This window comes from Suncus etruscus, chromosome 14, assembly GCF_024139225.1.
Source record: "Suncus etruscus isolate mSunEtr1 chromosome 14, mSunEtr1.pri.cur, whole genome shotgun sequence".
Lineage (NCBI taxonomy): Eukaryota > Metazoa > Chordata > Mammalia > Eulipotyphla > Soricidae > Suncus > Suncus etruscus.
Window position 1 is genome coordinate 69,361,364 of NC_064861.1, and position 15,490 is coordinate 69,376,853.

Genomic DNA, 15,490 nt, shown 5'->3' on the forward strand with positions numbered 1-15,490 from the left:
GCCATAACAGTGAGTGATGCTGGGAGAGGGAGCGGCCCAGGAGGTCTCTCTTTGTCCTGATGAGAATTGATGATCCAATTTTAACTCACTAGAACCACACGGATTCTTTTTCCTTCACTGTGTCTCTCTCATGTTCCTTTTTCAAGTACTGGTCTTTATAGGAATGTCCAAATGCCAAAGGAATGTTGTGAAATTTCAGGCTAAAACAATGTATCCTCTTTATGGTAGACTTTCAGCCATTAAAATCTACTCAAAAGAGGCGGAAAAAAAGCAAAAGTAATCAGCATTTTCTTGGAGGTCTAAAATGCTAGAGATAAAATCTCAAGTGTAAAAGTGTCTGGGCAAGGTAAAAGTTGGCTGTCTGGTAAGGGGAAACTTCCTTTCCTTTTTCAACATATCTATTATTAACAATTCATTTTCATGATTTTAGAGATCAAATTGATTTATTAAATGATTCAGAGCTGGGCATTGTCCCAAAGCACCAGGGCTAGTGGAAAAGGAGGTGGAGAATAAAATCATTAGCCAAAAGAAAGAGCTATTTCAGGCCCAGCCATCTTCCCCTCAGGAGGCAGGGGCCAATTATCAGTGAGTGACCCACTGGTGCTGACCTGGAAAAGAAACTCCTGATTGATTGACTTGGAATCCCACCATTGGGAGAGGCTGACACTGCAATTAGGTTTGGTATTAAATCATGGGGAGACCTGGCATCAATGACTTCATTTGAGCACTGCCAGGCATAGCCCCCAAACCCTTCTCACTAAAACATTGACCTCATGTAAGACCTGTTTTGTGCATGTGTGAGTGTGTGTATAAAAGGATCCATGTACATGTATGTTTGTTTTAGCACTATGTGAAGAAAAAAGAGATACAGTGAACCTTGCAGTTGCAGCAAACATGACTGAGAATATGTAGGTAACATCAGACCCAGACGGCTTTGACTTCCAAACTATAAAAAGAAATATTTTATTAAGATGCCTTTAGTCGCAATGCCATGAAGTATTTTACCTATGTGTTCTTCTATATACCTTATGGTTCTACACTGTGATTGGCAAAGTTGTTTATAATATAATTGTTTCAGGAATTAAATGTTCCAATACCAATACAGCACCAATGTGACCTTTTTCCTACCCAGTTTTCCACTCACCACCTAGTCTGCCCCTGGTAGGCACAAACAGATTTACTTCCTCTTGTTTGTTATGACACAAGGCAAATAGAATTATTAAAACTTAGATCATTAAGAGTCAATTTGAGATTATTGTTCTATTGCAATATTGTTATGGAAGTTTATCCTCAGTTTCTGAGGATTTACTGGACTATAGGTTTGTGCTAGTTGAGGCTTCAGTTTAGGCTCATTGAGCTTGGTAACTCTCTCATTAGATTGCTATGATCCAACTGGGATAACTCTACTCTGAGATTTTGAGGTGTTCAGAATCTATAGATCTGGAACAAATTGGGTGGCTTGGCAATTTGATAAGATTAAGTCATGGAGCTGGGTCATTTCTGTTGGAAGATGTTGGGTGCGACTATGGGATACTGTGGCTTCAGGAAGAATGAAGGATCTGCTTCCATTTATGCTAAGAAGGCCCAAGAGTAGCTGGGAAGAGTCAGGAGAGATAATTTTCTTTTGGAGCTTAGTAGAGGAGTGGGCAGTTTTTCTGCTGGGAAGATGGCCCATTTCCAAAGTTTTGTCTGTCACTGGTACATAATAGTAAAGTTACATTAAAGGGATGAGGAAATAGGAAGGATTTGGAACACTTTTTGTATACAGTTGACCCTGGTTTACTCCTCAGAAAATTATGTAATTTCTCTCAGCATCACTGGGTGTGGCCCATACTTTATCCCCCAGCCCTTAAAATAATAATTATGTAGAAATATAGAAGGAAATATTTATCCATTTTCCTCTCTACTCATAAGCTCATTTTTCAAAAACATAAACTAACATGATTTTATGTTATTTAGAGGGAAAAATGTTGATCTCTTCACCTAGTTTCCCCAGTCCCAGTTGCCACAGTCTTTTCTACCTCATGGTGGACATTGAGTCCCATTTATGTGTCATGAAATAAATGGGAAACACAGTTTTATCCTAATGAACAGCTCCTGTTCTTCTATACTTCTCAATGTACTGGATTGAGTTGTTCAAATGCTCAGTAGGTGACTGTCATCTACTTGGTAGATTGCTTTGAGAATTAAATAATAGTGTCTTCAGAGCTCTTGCCTGCCTCAAGGCCCTTACTTGCTCAATAAATGTTAAGTAGTACTGTAGTAGAATTAGTGCAGGACGATGGATGGAGTTTCATTACATCCTGAGAAATGAACTCGCAAGGAAGAGTAAAATTTAGACTGGAAAATGATGCTGTGTGGAAACCCATGAATCCAATGATAGAAGTGTAGATAAAGAAATTGTGGTATTATATACATAATGAAAAAGTCATACTTGGAAGTAGAGAGTGCCATGTTAAGTCCAAGAAAGAATGGCAAATCCTACATGATCTGACAGGTGGAACCCACAGAACAAAACAAAACAAAATAATGAAAATGAACCCTGGACTCAGGGTAATAGCAGGGATGAGATTGAGAAGAGGGAGTAAGGGATGGGCTTATGAGTAGAGAGGAAAAAGGCCCTGATTGGTAGAGAAGGGTTTAGACCCTTTGATGTTAGCACTGTTGCAGTGACTTTCTATGCCCAAAGCACAGACAGACATTAGCATTATATTACAATGGTATCCTCTGCCCCTCCCACTTTTTTGGGGGGAAATATCAAGATCAGAGCAGTGAAAAAAATAAAACAATGTTGGCAACAGAGGATACAACAAATAAAAATATATGCATATACATTTATTCTAAAATTAAATTATGATGACTCTTTGGGAAATTCCATTTAGGATTTAAAAACCTTCTGAGCTATTTTATGTCTAGATACTCTTTAAGGTGCTTTTCATATCATTTTAGTCAAATCCTCTTCATTGGAACTAACAGGTTGGAAGGACAGGAATTACTCTTTGGGACCAGACAAACTTTGCAGTGGAATGCAACCTTGAATTCAGTCAGCATCCATGTCTACCCCCAAATCCCTCTTGCTTCATTAAAATAAGAGAATAGTTTCCTCAAGCCTAAGCAGAGTAGAAGGTTATGATAATTCCATCCATCCCACTTACTGGCTGAAACCACAGGATTTTCTAGGCAGATATGGGGCCTATTAAATGAAAAAAAAAAAACACCTCTGCAAAATTGTTCAATGTGTAAATACTTTGGATCAAATGAGAGGGTGAAGATGGGAATTATATGCAGAAGGTAAGGCTGTGCCAACCTTGCATGTGTCAGGATTTGGTTCCTGACACTCCATATGATTCTCTGAGACCCACCAGAAGTGATCCCTGAGTACAGAGCCAGGAGTAATCCTTGAGTACCTTGAGCACAGCTTTGACTCAAAAATAAACAAAAACAAAGAGGGAGAAGGGAGAGCATTGTGCTCTTAACCCATGAAGTTATGAGAGACTTTGACTTACTCCAAGGAAAATAATTCTAGAAGCATCTAGAATTAACTGGTGATGTTCACACAGCATCATTTTTGTGGTATGTGCATCACTATGAGAGCAAATTTTTGCAATACATTGTTTTGTACTATGGCCTGTGCCCTGATTTTTATAAAGTGGTACAAATGTGAAGAATGATGCTTGTGGGGAATGGAAAGAGTATAGTGAGCAGGACATTTTCCTTACACATGGCTGGCCTGAGTTCAATCCCTGGCATCCCATCTATTCCTTTGAGCTTGCTAGGAGCAATCTTGGAGTGCAGATTCAAGTGCAAATCCTAAGCACTGCCAGGTGTGATCTAAAAGCAAACAAACAGAAAATAAAAACTTCAGAAAATACAGTAATGTGTCTAAATTTCCAGATATTATTAAAGCCTCAAGGTTATTGTCAAAAAACGGAAAGGGAATGAAAATACATAGTAAGATTCTTATTTGGGGTGTTGTGTAATTGATGTCACGTCTTTAATAGATAATAATTATTAGGTAATTGCGGATTCAAAGACTATTAAATTCTGTCTCATGGCTTTTACTTTGATTATTACTTATTGAAATGTCAATATTACTTAAATAAATTCCCTTCAAAACATTAGTAATATTAAACCAAAAGAATGAAGCATCTTAGGATATAATGTGGTCACATCTATAGTTTTCTAGTACTAATTGGAGAAAATACATGCACAGAACTGATAAACTGATAAATTCTTCTCTATCCAATTCCTTTTTTCACATGTATAAGTTACTTTCATTTTTTCCACCTCTGAGTCCACCAGGACATTTTACTTCTCCCTTTCTGTCTCCCCATATTTAATAGTGTGTCAGTTGGCATGGGAGTAGGTGTTGATTATTAGATACCCCCTTCCCTAGTTTCTGTGGTTTAAATATTCTCACCATGAACACTTTCAAATATGGCTTTATTTAACAGCCAGCTTCAAAATGTCTCAAAATGTAATTATCTCACATTCTAAGAATCCTGGCTGGAACTCTTCATCACTGATGATTGTTGCTTGAAATTTTCCTTCATGCATATTCTGCAGCTGGTGTTTCAGACATGCTTCTGAGTGCCTCTTCCTCCCATAAGACTATAAACATGATGAGGGCAACAACTGTTCTTGGACTATATTGCATTCTTTTTTTTTTTTTTTTTTTTTTTTTTTTTTTGGTTTTTGGTTTTTGGGTCATATCCGGCAGTGCTCAGGGGTTACTCCTGGCTCCATGCTCAGAAATCACTCCTGGCAGGCACAGGGGACCAAATGAGATGCCGGAATTCGAACCACCATCCTTCTGCATGAAAGGCAAATTCCTTACCTCCATGCTATCTTGCTGGCCCCAATATATTGCATTCTTATGCTTGATGCCATACTTCTTTCTCTAAGGTGTCTAAAACTTTGACATCAAAGAAAGTTTTCTAGTGCTTTCATTAGAAAGCATTCCTGTAAATCATAAATCTGGGTAAATCATTACCAGAAATTATTATTAGAGAGCCAAATCATTATCTAGTCACTCATGAGGTACAATGAAGGATATTTCCAAGAGTTAACATGAATTTCTATCCCTCAAACTAAACCCTTTAAGCATGCAGCAAGTTGAATTTGATTGAGTTAATCTTGCCCAGTGTCAGGAGGTAAAAAGGTAACTAGACTTGAAGGTATTTCACAGTGACTTAACTCATCTTACATTTTTTCTCTATTTTTTGTATAATGATAAAAAATATAAATTTCTCACACTGGGAAATATGGCTCAGAGTTCCCCAATTTAAGAATGCAATCTTATTGGCATTTCTACAACATTGACTTACACTTTTCAACTAATTCTTTTTTTGTCCCCCAATTCACAATACAAACCAGGCAAAGGGCCTGTGTTGAGGTGTATATGGGGTGCATTTACTGTACCTCCTCTTTCTATACAGTCAGTGTAAAGAACACAGCCTGTGGTAAGAATTGGGAGTCTTATATTTTCTCTTCTTTTTTTTTTATTTTTTTAAATATATGTATTCCTTCACCAGTGCAACATTCCCAGAACCAATATCCCAAGTGTCCTTCCTCCCCATCCCACACTGGCCTGTACTCTAGACAGGCTTTATACTTCCCTCATTCAGCACATTTTGTCATGATAGTTCTCAGTGTAATTATTTCTGTGACTGCACTAAACGATACCTGTGGTGAGCTTCATGTCAGGAGCTGGACCCTCCAGTCCTCCTCTATTTTGTCTCTGAGAATCATTACACAAATGTTCTTCATTTTTCTCAAAACCCATAGATGAGGGAGACCATTCTATATTTATCTCTCTCCCTATGACTTATTTCACTCAGCATGATAGGTTTCATATAGTCCCATATATAGGAAAATTTCATGACTTCATCTCTTCTGATGGCTACATAATATTCCATTGTGTATATGTACCATAGTTTCTTTAACCATTCATCTATTGAGGGGCATCTAGGCTGTTTCCAGAGTCTGGCTATTGTAAGCAATGCTGCAATGAATATAGGTGTGAGAAAGGGACTTTTGTATTGTATTTTTGTGTTCCTAGGATATATCCCTAGGAGTGATATAGCTGGATCGTATGGGAGCTCAACTTCCAGCTTTTGGAGAAATCTCCATATCGCTTTCCACAAAGGTTGGACCAGACAGCATTCCCACAAGCAGTGGGAATTACAACAAATAGCTAAAGCAATACTTAGGAAAAGGAATATGGGAGGTGTTACTTATCCCAACTTTAAATTATATTACAAAGCAATAGTTATTAAAACAGCATGGTATTGGAATAAAGACAGATCCTCAGATCAGGGAACAGGCTTGAGTATTCAGAGAATGTTCCCCAGATATACCTTCACCTAATTTTTGATAAAGGTGCAAGAAATCCTAAATGGAACAGGGAAGGCCTCTTCAATAAGTGGTGTTGGCACAACTGGCTAGCCACTTGTAAAAAAGCGAACTTAGACCTCCAGTTAACATCATATATGAAGGTAAAATCCAAATGGATTAAAGACCTAGATATCAGACCTGAGACCATAAAGTTTTTAGAACAACATGTAGGTCAAACACTCCATGACATTGAGACTAAAGGTATCTTTAAAGAGAAAACAAGTGAAAGCAGAAATAAATAAATAGGACTATATTAAGCTGAGAAACTTCTGCACCTCGAAGGAAATAGTGCCCAGAATACAAGAGCCACCCACTGAGTGGGAGAAATTATTCACCCAATACCACCAGATAAGGGGTTAATATCCAAAATATACAAGGCACTGACAGAACGTAACAAGAAAAAAACATCTAACCCTATCAAAAAATGGGGAGAAGAAATGAACAGATACTTTGACCAAAAAGAAATACAAATGGCTAAAAGGCACATGAAAAAATGCTCCATATCACTAATCATCAGGGAGATGCAAATCAAAACAACTATGAGGTACCATCTCACACCACAGAGATTGACACATGTTAGAAAGAATGAGAACAAGCAATGCTTGTTGTGGGGTTGTGGAGAGAAAGGAACTCAACTAATTCTTTGCTAAATTTTTCTCCTGCTTTTGTTTCTATTCAAGGAGCTGGTGGCTGGTCCCCGCTTGTGTCCAATAAATACCAGTGGCTACAGATTGATCTTGGAGAGAGGAAGGAGGTCACTGCTGTGGCCACCCAAGGGGGATATGGGAGCTCCAACTGGGTGACCAGCTACCTCCTGATGTTCAGTGACAGTGGCCGGAACTGGAAACAATACCGCCAGGAGGACAGCATTTGGGTATGTCTCTTTTCATAACACTCTTGTCTTTTAGGAAGGGACTGAACATACTCTCTGCATTTCCCCCTATGTCCCAGTCTCTTAACCTAAGCATTGAAGTAGAATCCTTGGAATTACTCAGAAAACAGCTTTCTGGAGAATTTGTGTTCAAGTTAATTGCCTAATATAGCTTTATGGTATTATTTATGAAAGAATGAAAAGTATATTTTTCCACAGAAACATTGAGATTAAGAAAAAGAGTATCATCAATCCACTAAATAGTGTGGCAGTCTAAGAAATAAATAAAACATGTATAAAATTTTTCGAAGGGAAAGCCAGAGAGGTAGTACATCAGATAAGGCAATTAATTATCTTGCATGCAGCTGACCCAGATATGATCTATGGCTCTGCATATGGTCCACTCAAACGCCATCAGGAGTGATTTCTGAGTGCAGAGCCAGAGCAATCCCAGGTGTAGTCAAAAACAAAAAAGAATTTGAGGGTATTAAGCTATACTTGGTCATAGGTGTTCAGGACTACTATTGGCCATATGTTTAGAGGTCACTCTTGCTGGTATCAGAGATTTAACTGAGGTCAACTGAATATAAAGCAAGTGCTATATCTTCCTAGCTTCCTAAATAGGTTTTTAAGTTTTATTTCCCCAAAATAAATGTTGGCATGCTCTTTAAGATTGGTCCAAAGAAATGTTCCTGGATCCAGGGATAGAGTATAGTGGTTCCTGTGCCTGACCTTCTTGCATGATCTTGCCACCACACGACCACAGAATATCACTGGCTATAGGCCTGATCACTGCACACTCATGCAGCAACACCCCCTTTGACCTTTCAATTCATGAATGCAATGGCCTAGTTGGTCTTACAATCCTGATCATGGCTCCAAGATTATTATTTGGAAACTTTCCCAACAATAACTAGACACACACACATATACACAACCAAAACAAAACACGTTTATTCTTTTGATTTTTCTAGGTGAATGAGATTTCTTAATATTGCATTCACTCTAGTACACATGAGAGTTTTATGTTTTGAAGTGCACACGTGTGCTCTCATGTACATATACAAGTTCTTTGTTCTTGGGTAAAGCAAGGTAGATTGATAGAAATTACCTGACTTCAGTGAGAGAAAATCTGTGGGGCATGAGGCCAAAATGATAGCAGAGTGGGTGGCATGTTTGTCTTGGTTTGATCCCTGGCATCCTATATGATCCTGTGAGCCTGCCAGGAATGATTTCTGAGTGCAGAGCCAGAAACTTCCGAGTGTGCCTCCCCCAACAACAATAACAATAACAATAACAGAAATCTGTGAGGCATTTCTGGCCACAAAAAAATATTATCAAACTTTAAGAATGGTCTCCAACGCATCTGAGCTTCAGCCATCCTTTGTATTTCCAACCATTCATTTCCACCAATGCACCCAGGTTGAGGGTGGCAGTGAGCTGGAAGCTATTCTGGCAGTTCAGAGTGCAAGGTGGGCACCAGCTGTGGACTGGAAGCCCTTCTTTCTCAGAGCATATCACATACATAAACACAGCCACTCTAATTATGACCACATAGATGGCATCAGTGACACTACTGTGCTTTGGGTGCAGGTCTCTGAGATATCAGAGAGATAGTACCTAGAAAATTTTGGGGGGCAGGCAAGCTCCATACAGACAATGGTCCATTTGGAAATTTTCCCCCAGACAATGTGGTTCTGAACCACATTGAATGAAACAATGTTATTTGCAACTTGCTTTGTGTGTGTGCATGGACACATATGTACAGGTATATACAACTATTATGAAAATTGTTCTCTACCATCTTTGAGGTACTTAAGCTTGTGACCCACTTCATGCTGTAGACAAGGCACTTAGCTCTTAGCACCAAGAGGCTAAAGAGGAGGCAGGCTGCCTACAGGGGACAAGTTTTTCTACTTGACTATATAGGTAAACACTTGATGGAAGAAGGGATCTAAGAGAGGTTTGCTTGATAGTGACAAAGCACTTTGTTAGTATAGAGGAGTGTGTGTTTGGATATTATGTGGGCCATGGACAACCTACTGCAATCAAAGAACTATTTTTTTGTGTTTTGCTCTGGCTGAGCTGCCGTAACCAGAGAAAATGAGTAACTTAATGAAGCATCCTTCTTAGCACACAGATAATTTGGAAGCCTATTTGGGCACATAATGATGATTTTGTTTGAGCAGTCAATTGCCTCGCTTTGGAAAACTTCTGAGAACTCCACTAATACATTCGAAACTCGCTGAAGAAATGGACTCTGATTTATTCACCTTTGTATCTCTGAAGCTGCTGGTGGTCATTCAGTGCATGTTTATTGATGAAAGTTTAATTGCGAATGGAGCCTTCCCCTTTCTCTGGATAAAACAATGGTTGGCATACAGTAACTTAGAAGCAGTTTAAGTCAAGCTGCCTTGACTTAAAGCAAGTGGAAGTTACACAACTTCGTGATATACTAGAAAAACTAGTTGAATTCATTCCATTAAAACTTTGACCTTATGACCAAATAAACAGTAAGTTTGAACCAATAACAACAAAGCTTAATGAGGTCTTTGGTTTAACTAGGTGTTTGGATTATATTTTACTTCTTTTGTTTTGTTTTTGGGTCATGCCCGGCGGTGCTCAGGGGTTACTTCTGGCTCTGCGCTCAGAGATTGCTCCTGGCAGGCTCAGGGGGACATAGGGGATGCTGGGATGATGGGACAAACCATCGTTTGTCCTGGATTGGCTAACACTCTACCCCTGTGCTATCTCTCCAGCCCCTATATTTTACTCCTTTTATTTTTCCTAAAGTAAACCTTGGATTTTAAACTAGGTAAACAGTGGTGATTGCATGCTAATTTTCATCTCTGCTATGTAAGATGGGTAGTTGATACTTAAAAATGATAAGTCAACTATAAAAATGATTTTTCCCATTAGTAATGATCAGGAAAGGCTAAATCTAGGCAATGGCATTATGGCATCAGTGAATTTATTACTAATTTAGAGCAAAGTGAGGACAAATATGACACAAACCAGGAAGAATTTTAGACTACACTCATTTATTAGTTAAAGCATTTCTTTCCCTGTTCTTTACTCTGAGTACCCTGAAAACACTGAATTTTCCAATCTTCCACCTCAGCATTCTCCCAAATTTTGTCTTTGTTTTTTTGGGGTCATGCTTGGTGATGCTCAGGAATTATTTTTGGCAGGGCTCAGGGAACCATATATAGTGTCCAGGATCAAACCCAGGTTTGGTATGTGCAATGCAAGGGCCTTCAGATTCCTAAATCTTAACAGTATCTGGCAGGTGGTGGACAAATGCAAAATGGATTTGAATGAGTGAATGAGGATATAAATGAATGAGTGAAGTGTCCTTTCTTGTGGTATTCTTTTTAATTACACCAACTAAAAGAGACCCCATCCTCCACTGTTCCGCTCTCTCTCTGACTTTCTCTTTCTAGCAATATTATATAAACTTTAAAGATCTTTTTTAAAAATGAGTTGCTTGGAGTAGAATCTGAAGAGTACCTAGAGATGTAATTCACCTCATGGCAGTCCTAAGCCACTCTTTCATGCAGGGGTCAGGGGAAGCAGGCTCCTAGAAGGCACTTGAGAAGCCCAAGTGTGCACTGGCTATTTTCTGCCAGCCAAGCTATTGGTTCAGCACAAAGGCCCAGAAGTCCTGTTGCATAGGCTGTGCACTGCCAGGGATACTCAGGGTACCCCGTGATGCTGTGGGTTTTCAGTATTGCTGGTACTCAGAGCTTCCAGACAGCAGCATTAAATAGGAACACTGCTATGAAACAATCCTAAATCCTCATGTCTCTGTTTCTGTTTCTGTCTCTGTCTCTCTCTCTGTCTTTTCTCTCTCACTCACTCTCTCTCTTTCTCTCTCTCTCTCTCTCACACACACACACACACACATACACACAACTTCAAATCTCTTCCTCATCTTCCGCACACTCACTCACTCAACCTCTATTCCACACACCCATACAAACACAGGATCCAAAATTCTTAAACCTTTTTCACACACACACAGCTTCAAACATTCAAATGTCTTTCACACACATACCACACACTCAAATCCTCAAACTGTTACACACACAGCTTCTCAAACCATTCTCTCACCCTCGACACTTCCTTAAATCTCTATTCCACAGACCTATAAAAGCACACAATCCCAAGTTCTCAAATTTCTCTTTCACACACACAACTCCAAATCCTCAAACATTTATCACACACCCACACATGCAATCAAATCCTCAAACCTCTGCTATACATTCATACCCAAACCTCTAAACCTATCTCTTTGTCTTTATTTCTGCCTGCCTGCCTCTCTTTCACACACATTGGTACATGCACATATCCATAATATCTGTTTATCACAGTAGGCTACAAAGTCCTGTTGTACTCCATAGTTATTCAGGTTCTAGTCTGAGGAAACTGCTTTATCTCTGTCAATCTGCAGTTGCCAAAGCAGAGAAACAGCGAGTATAGCAAGCTCTGCTGTCTTCTGACATTTTCACCTGGAGTACCTCAGACCACTTCACTGAGAAGGTTTTTCTTCTTATCCAAAGAACACGCTGTAATTGATGTTCCTAGCACAAAGTATTTCATTCCTTTGGGATTCATGGATTTTGATAAACATGGAGCGTGTTTATCTAAGGAAGTTAGTATTTTTTTTTAACTTCCTTTTGTTAGTCACTAGGCCAGTTCTAGATATTGTGGGACATATTCAAACTAGCCAAAACTTGTCCTTTTTTTTTAATGATCTGTTACCCCAGATGATGCAGATCATTTTATGAAAGATGGGAAGCACAGAAGCATTATCCAAGACTATGATGGAAAATGGAAGGAACCATAAAAGAAAACCATTCACAGAAATTGCACTATTTCAGCAAGTACGTCTCAGACTTCCATCATTCCTTCATACTCCTCATTCACCCATCATCCTATCTTACTTCTGGCACCCAAGAAAACAATGACTGCCATATGTGGGAAAGAATGAAGGGGGAGATGTTCTGTCACTGTTTACTAATAATACTTAAAAAGCAAGAGAAACATTTTATTATCCAGATAGGTCACACACTTATTTAGCAGAACTGGAAACTAGAAACACAATGATGACATTTAAAAACAAAACATGCTAGCATTTCTTTTTTTCTACTCTTAATTATTTTATCATATACTTTTCTGGCAATTGCTATTTTTCTTACTGTAATAACCTGCTGCCACATGCAGCGAAAGTGGTTCTTGGGCATAGTTTGGCTGTAGTGTTCCCCAGAGGTTGATGTTCACACATTCTGTGATGGATTGGGCATATGAAGATGAACACTTGGCAACACTAAGGAGATGCCCCCTGGCATGCAGGGTATAGGCCTCCCACTTACAAGGCATCTTATCTCCTACTGAGCTCTCCCTAGAGCTCCTCAAATATCTAAAAGATGTTGAGTTCAGTGTTCACACATACAATTTATAGAACTGCATATATGTAGTTCTTTTAAATATTTTATAAGAAATTAGAAAAGCCGAGCCATTAAAATTGTTTCTCTCTCAAACGGAAGGCGCAATTATGAACAGAAGATGCTCTGCCAACTTATTGCCAATGCTTGAAAAATGTCCATATAATGTATCTTAATTACCCCTTTAAGAAGAGGTGCTGAAATATCATGAAACAATGTGTGAGATATTATTTTAAATAGTGCCAACATATGCAAGGAAGCTGTACACATGATCTCTGGTATTCAAGATTCATTTACCTAGGAGGTCAAGATAAGAGATTGGGTGGTGCCTAATTTTATAAATTATTCAAGTTATGGACAGGATGTAGTTTACATTTTATTTTTATGGCTTCTCTGGTCTATGATTGAAACACATCTTTCCCATGTTTCTAAAGTAGATATTTCTCAAGTGTTTAGTGACAAGTGTTTTATGCCACATCCTACATTTGGCTGATGAAATACAGGGCCCTGATGAATTAGTCTCCACACTCAAAATATTTAGGTCACTTTTTATCACAGAGGATGATTGCAACATCAATTTTATATGCCAGATGGGAAAGAAACATTATCCACAAATTCATGTCACAGATTACCTGTGACCTGTAGGATTCTAATTCTTGTGCTGGCTAGGCCTCTTCCTTGGCTAACCCTTCAATAGGTGGAACTCTTTCTTTAGTAACAGGATTCTCCTGAAACAAAATGCACCAGAGCTACATTTGTGAACCTTCCAAGTTTCTGAGCCCAACGCATTGGCACCTAGTCTCTGTCCTTGGCCATCTGCCTTGAAAACACCTTTGACTGCTTCTGCCTTTTAAGGCGGGCTCAGTTCTACTGGCCAAAAGCCATTTTGTTTGTTTGGGGTTTCTTTTTTTTGGCCACACCTGGCAGCACTAAGAGGTTACTCCTAGCTCTGTGCTCAGAAATTGCTCCTGGCAGACTCAAGAAAAATAAGAGATATCAGAGATTGAACCCAGGTAAACCACATGTAAGGCAATTGTCCTCCTCCCTGTGCTATCACTCTGGCCCCACAAAGCCATTGTTTAAAGCAAGACCACACTACTCATTTGTGTTCTCAGGGAATCTCCTGTTTCTATTCCTGTTGAGCTCAGAGTTCTCCACCTGTTCGAAAAGGATTAGCCTAGAAATGTGTGGTTAGATGCGGATACCCTGGGGCTTTTAGGGTGACCTCCATTATCAATCAGAAGCCACAGACAGTGGTGGTGCAGTTGGGGTAAAGAAGGGTCCACTAAGACATTGATAGCTGAAACCGATCACTCTGGACAAGAACTGGGTGCTGAAAGGAAATAAAATAATATGCATGATACACTTTCATTATTAATAGTGCAAACCACAGTTTTCTAAAGGAAAATTAGAGAATGAGAGAGAGAGAGAAAGGGAGAATGAGAGAGAAAGAGACAGAGAGAGAAGTAAAATGCCTGTCCTAGAGGCAGGGGAAGAGTGGGGATGGGAGGGAAAGTGGAAATATTGGTGGTGAGAAAAGTGCACCGGTTAAGGGAGGTGTACAGTCTATGACAGAAACTCAATCATGAACAATTTTGTAACTATGGTGCTTAAATAAAGTAATTATATATATAAAAAAGGAAGAGCAAGTTTGCCGAGCACCTTCTCCAACTGGTTTTATTTCACTTTAGAGCATCTGTCCAGATGCACATGTAAGTGGCTAGATATCAAAGTGTCATCACCACACAAGTATCTGCAAGGCCCTCTAAGTGCAACGGAAGAGAAATAGTGCAGCTTTTCCGTTTGAAAATGGATCTGTTTCTAAGCAAGCAAAATACAAATTATTTAGAGTGTTTTTGGGCTCCCTTCACACGCGCATGAAAGCTCTTCCTCAAGCCATCAGCCAGAGGATGGCATATCTCAAAAGGGCTTCACAACTTGTCTCTCACCTTCTGTCTGCCATGCGACAGATCCTTGACAACATCCCTCCTTGCCTCCATTCCCTCTTGTCATTGCTGTCATGCCACAAGGGCCAAGTTCTACCTCTGGTTTTTCTCTTTCTCTCATCTCAGGAAACTCTATTGGGAAATTCTGTTGGGGCCAGTCTGCCTGTGTAAGAAGTTTCTTATCTTTTCTTTTTAATATCTTTAAACACCTTGATTACAAATACGATTGTAGTTGGGTTTCAGTCATGTAAAGAACACCTCCCTTCACCAGTGCAACATTCCCATCACCAATGTTCCAAGTCCCCCTCCTCCCAACCCAACCCCTGCTTGTGCTCTAGACAGGCTTTCTACTTATCTCATTAATTCACATTTTTATGATAGTGTAAGAGGTTTCTTTATTGCTCCTCAAACTGGTAAAAAAAAATAGGCCCCCTTTCCTCACTTTCCAGTTTTTTGTTTGTTTTGGGGTCATACCCCATGGTGCTAAGTTGTTCTGCCTGGTTCTGTGCTCAAGAATCACCCCTGGTGTCACTCAGAAGGACCAAATGGGATGCCAGCGAACAAATCTGAGTGGCCCATGTGTGAGGCAAGCACCTTATTTACTGTACTATCACTCCAGTCCCCCTTGCTTGCCATTTTTAATTTAACAAACTTCAAAGCATATTTCTGTCAGAGAAGATTGAAAAATACAAAAAAAAAAAAACAACCAAAAAAAAAAAAAACCCAACTAGAGAGAAGGAAGAGGAGAGCAGAGGCAGAGCAGATACAATTATATTCCTTAGAAATCTAAGCAAACTGAAACTGGCTTAATATTATTAAAAAGGTAATTC

At 39.2% G+C, this 15,490-nt stretch overlaps 1 protein-coding gene and 1 non-coding gene across 2 annotated transcripts in view; one reads left to right on the forward strand and one right to left on the reverse strand.

Annotated features, from left to right (window-relative positions):
* The window catches only part of CNTNAP4 (contactin associated protein family member 4), a 284,718-nt gene that overhangs the window by 71,071 nt on the left and 198,157 nt on the right, over positions 1-15,490 (forward strand). The window contains exon 3 of the mRNA XM_049786330.1: positions 7,077-7,270. Within this exon, the coding sequence (XP_049642287.1) occupies positions 7,077-7,270 (194 nt within the window). The remainder of the gene's footprint in view (positions 1-7,076; positions 7,271-15,490) is intronic.
* On the reverse strand, positions 5,347-5,479 carry LOC126029376 (small nucleolar RNA SNORA51). Its single transcript, XR_007502987.1, has one exon. It is a non-coding gene; the product is annotated as a small nucleolar RNA SNORA51 (small nucleolar RNA).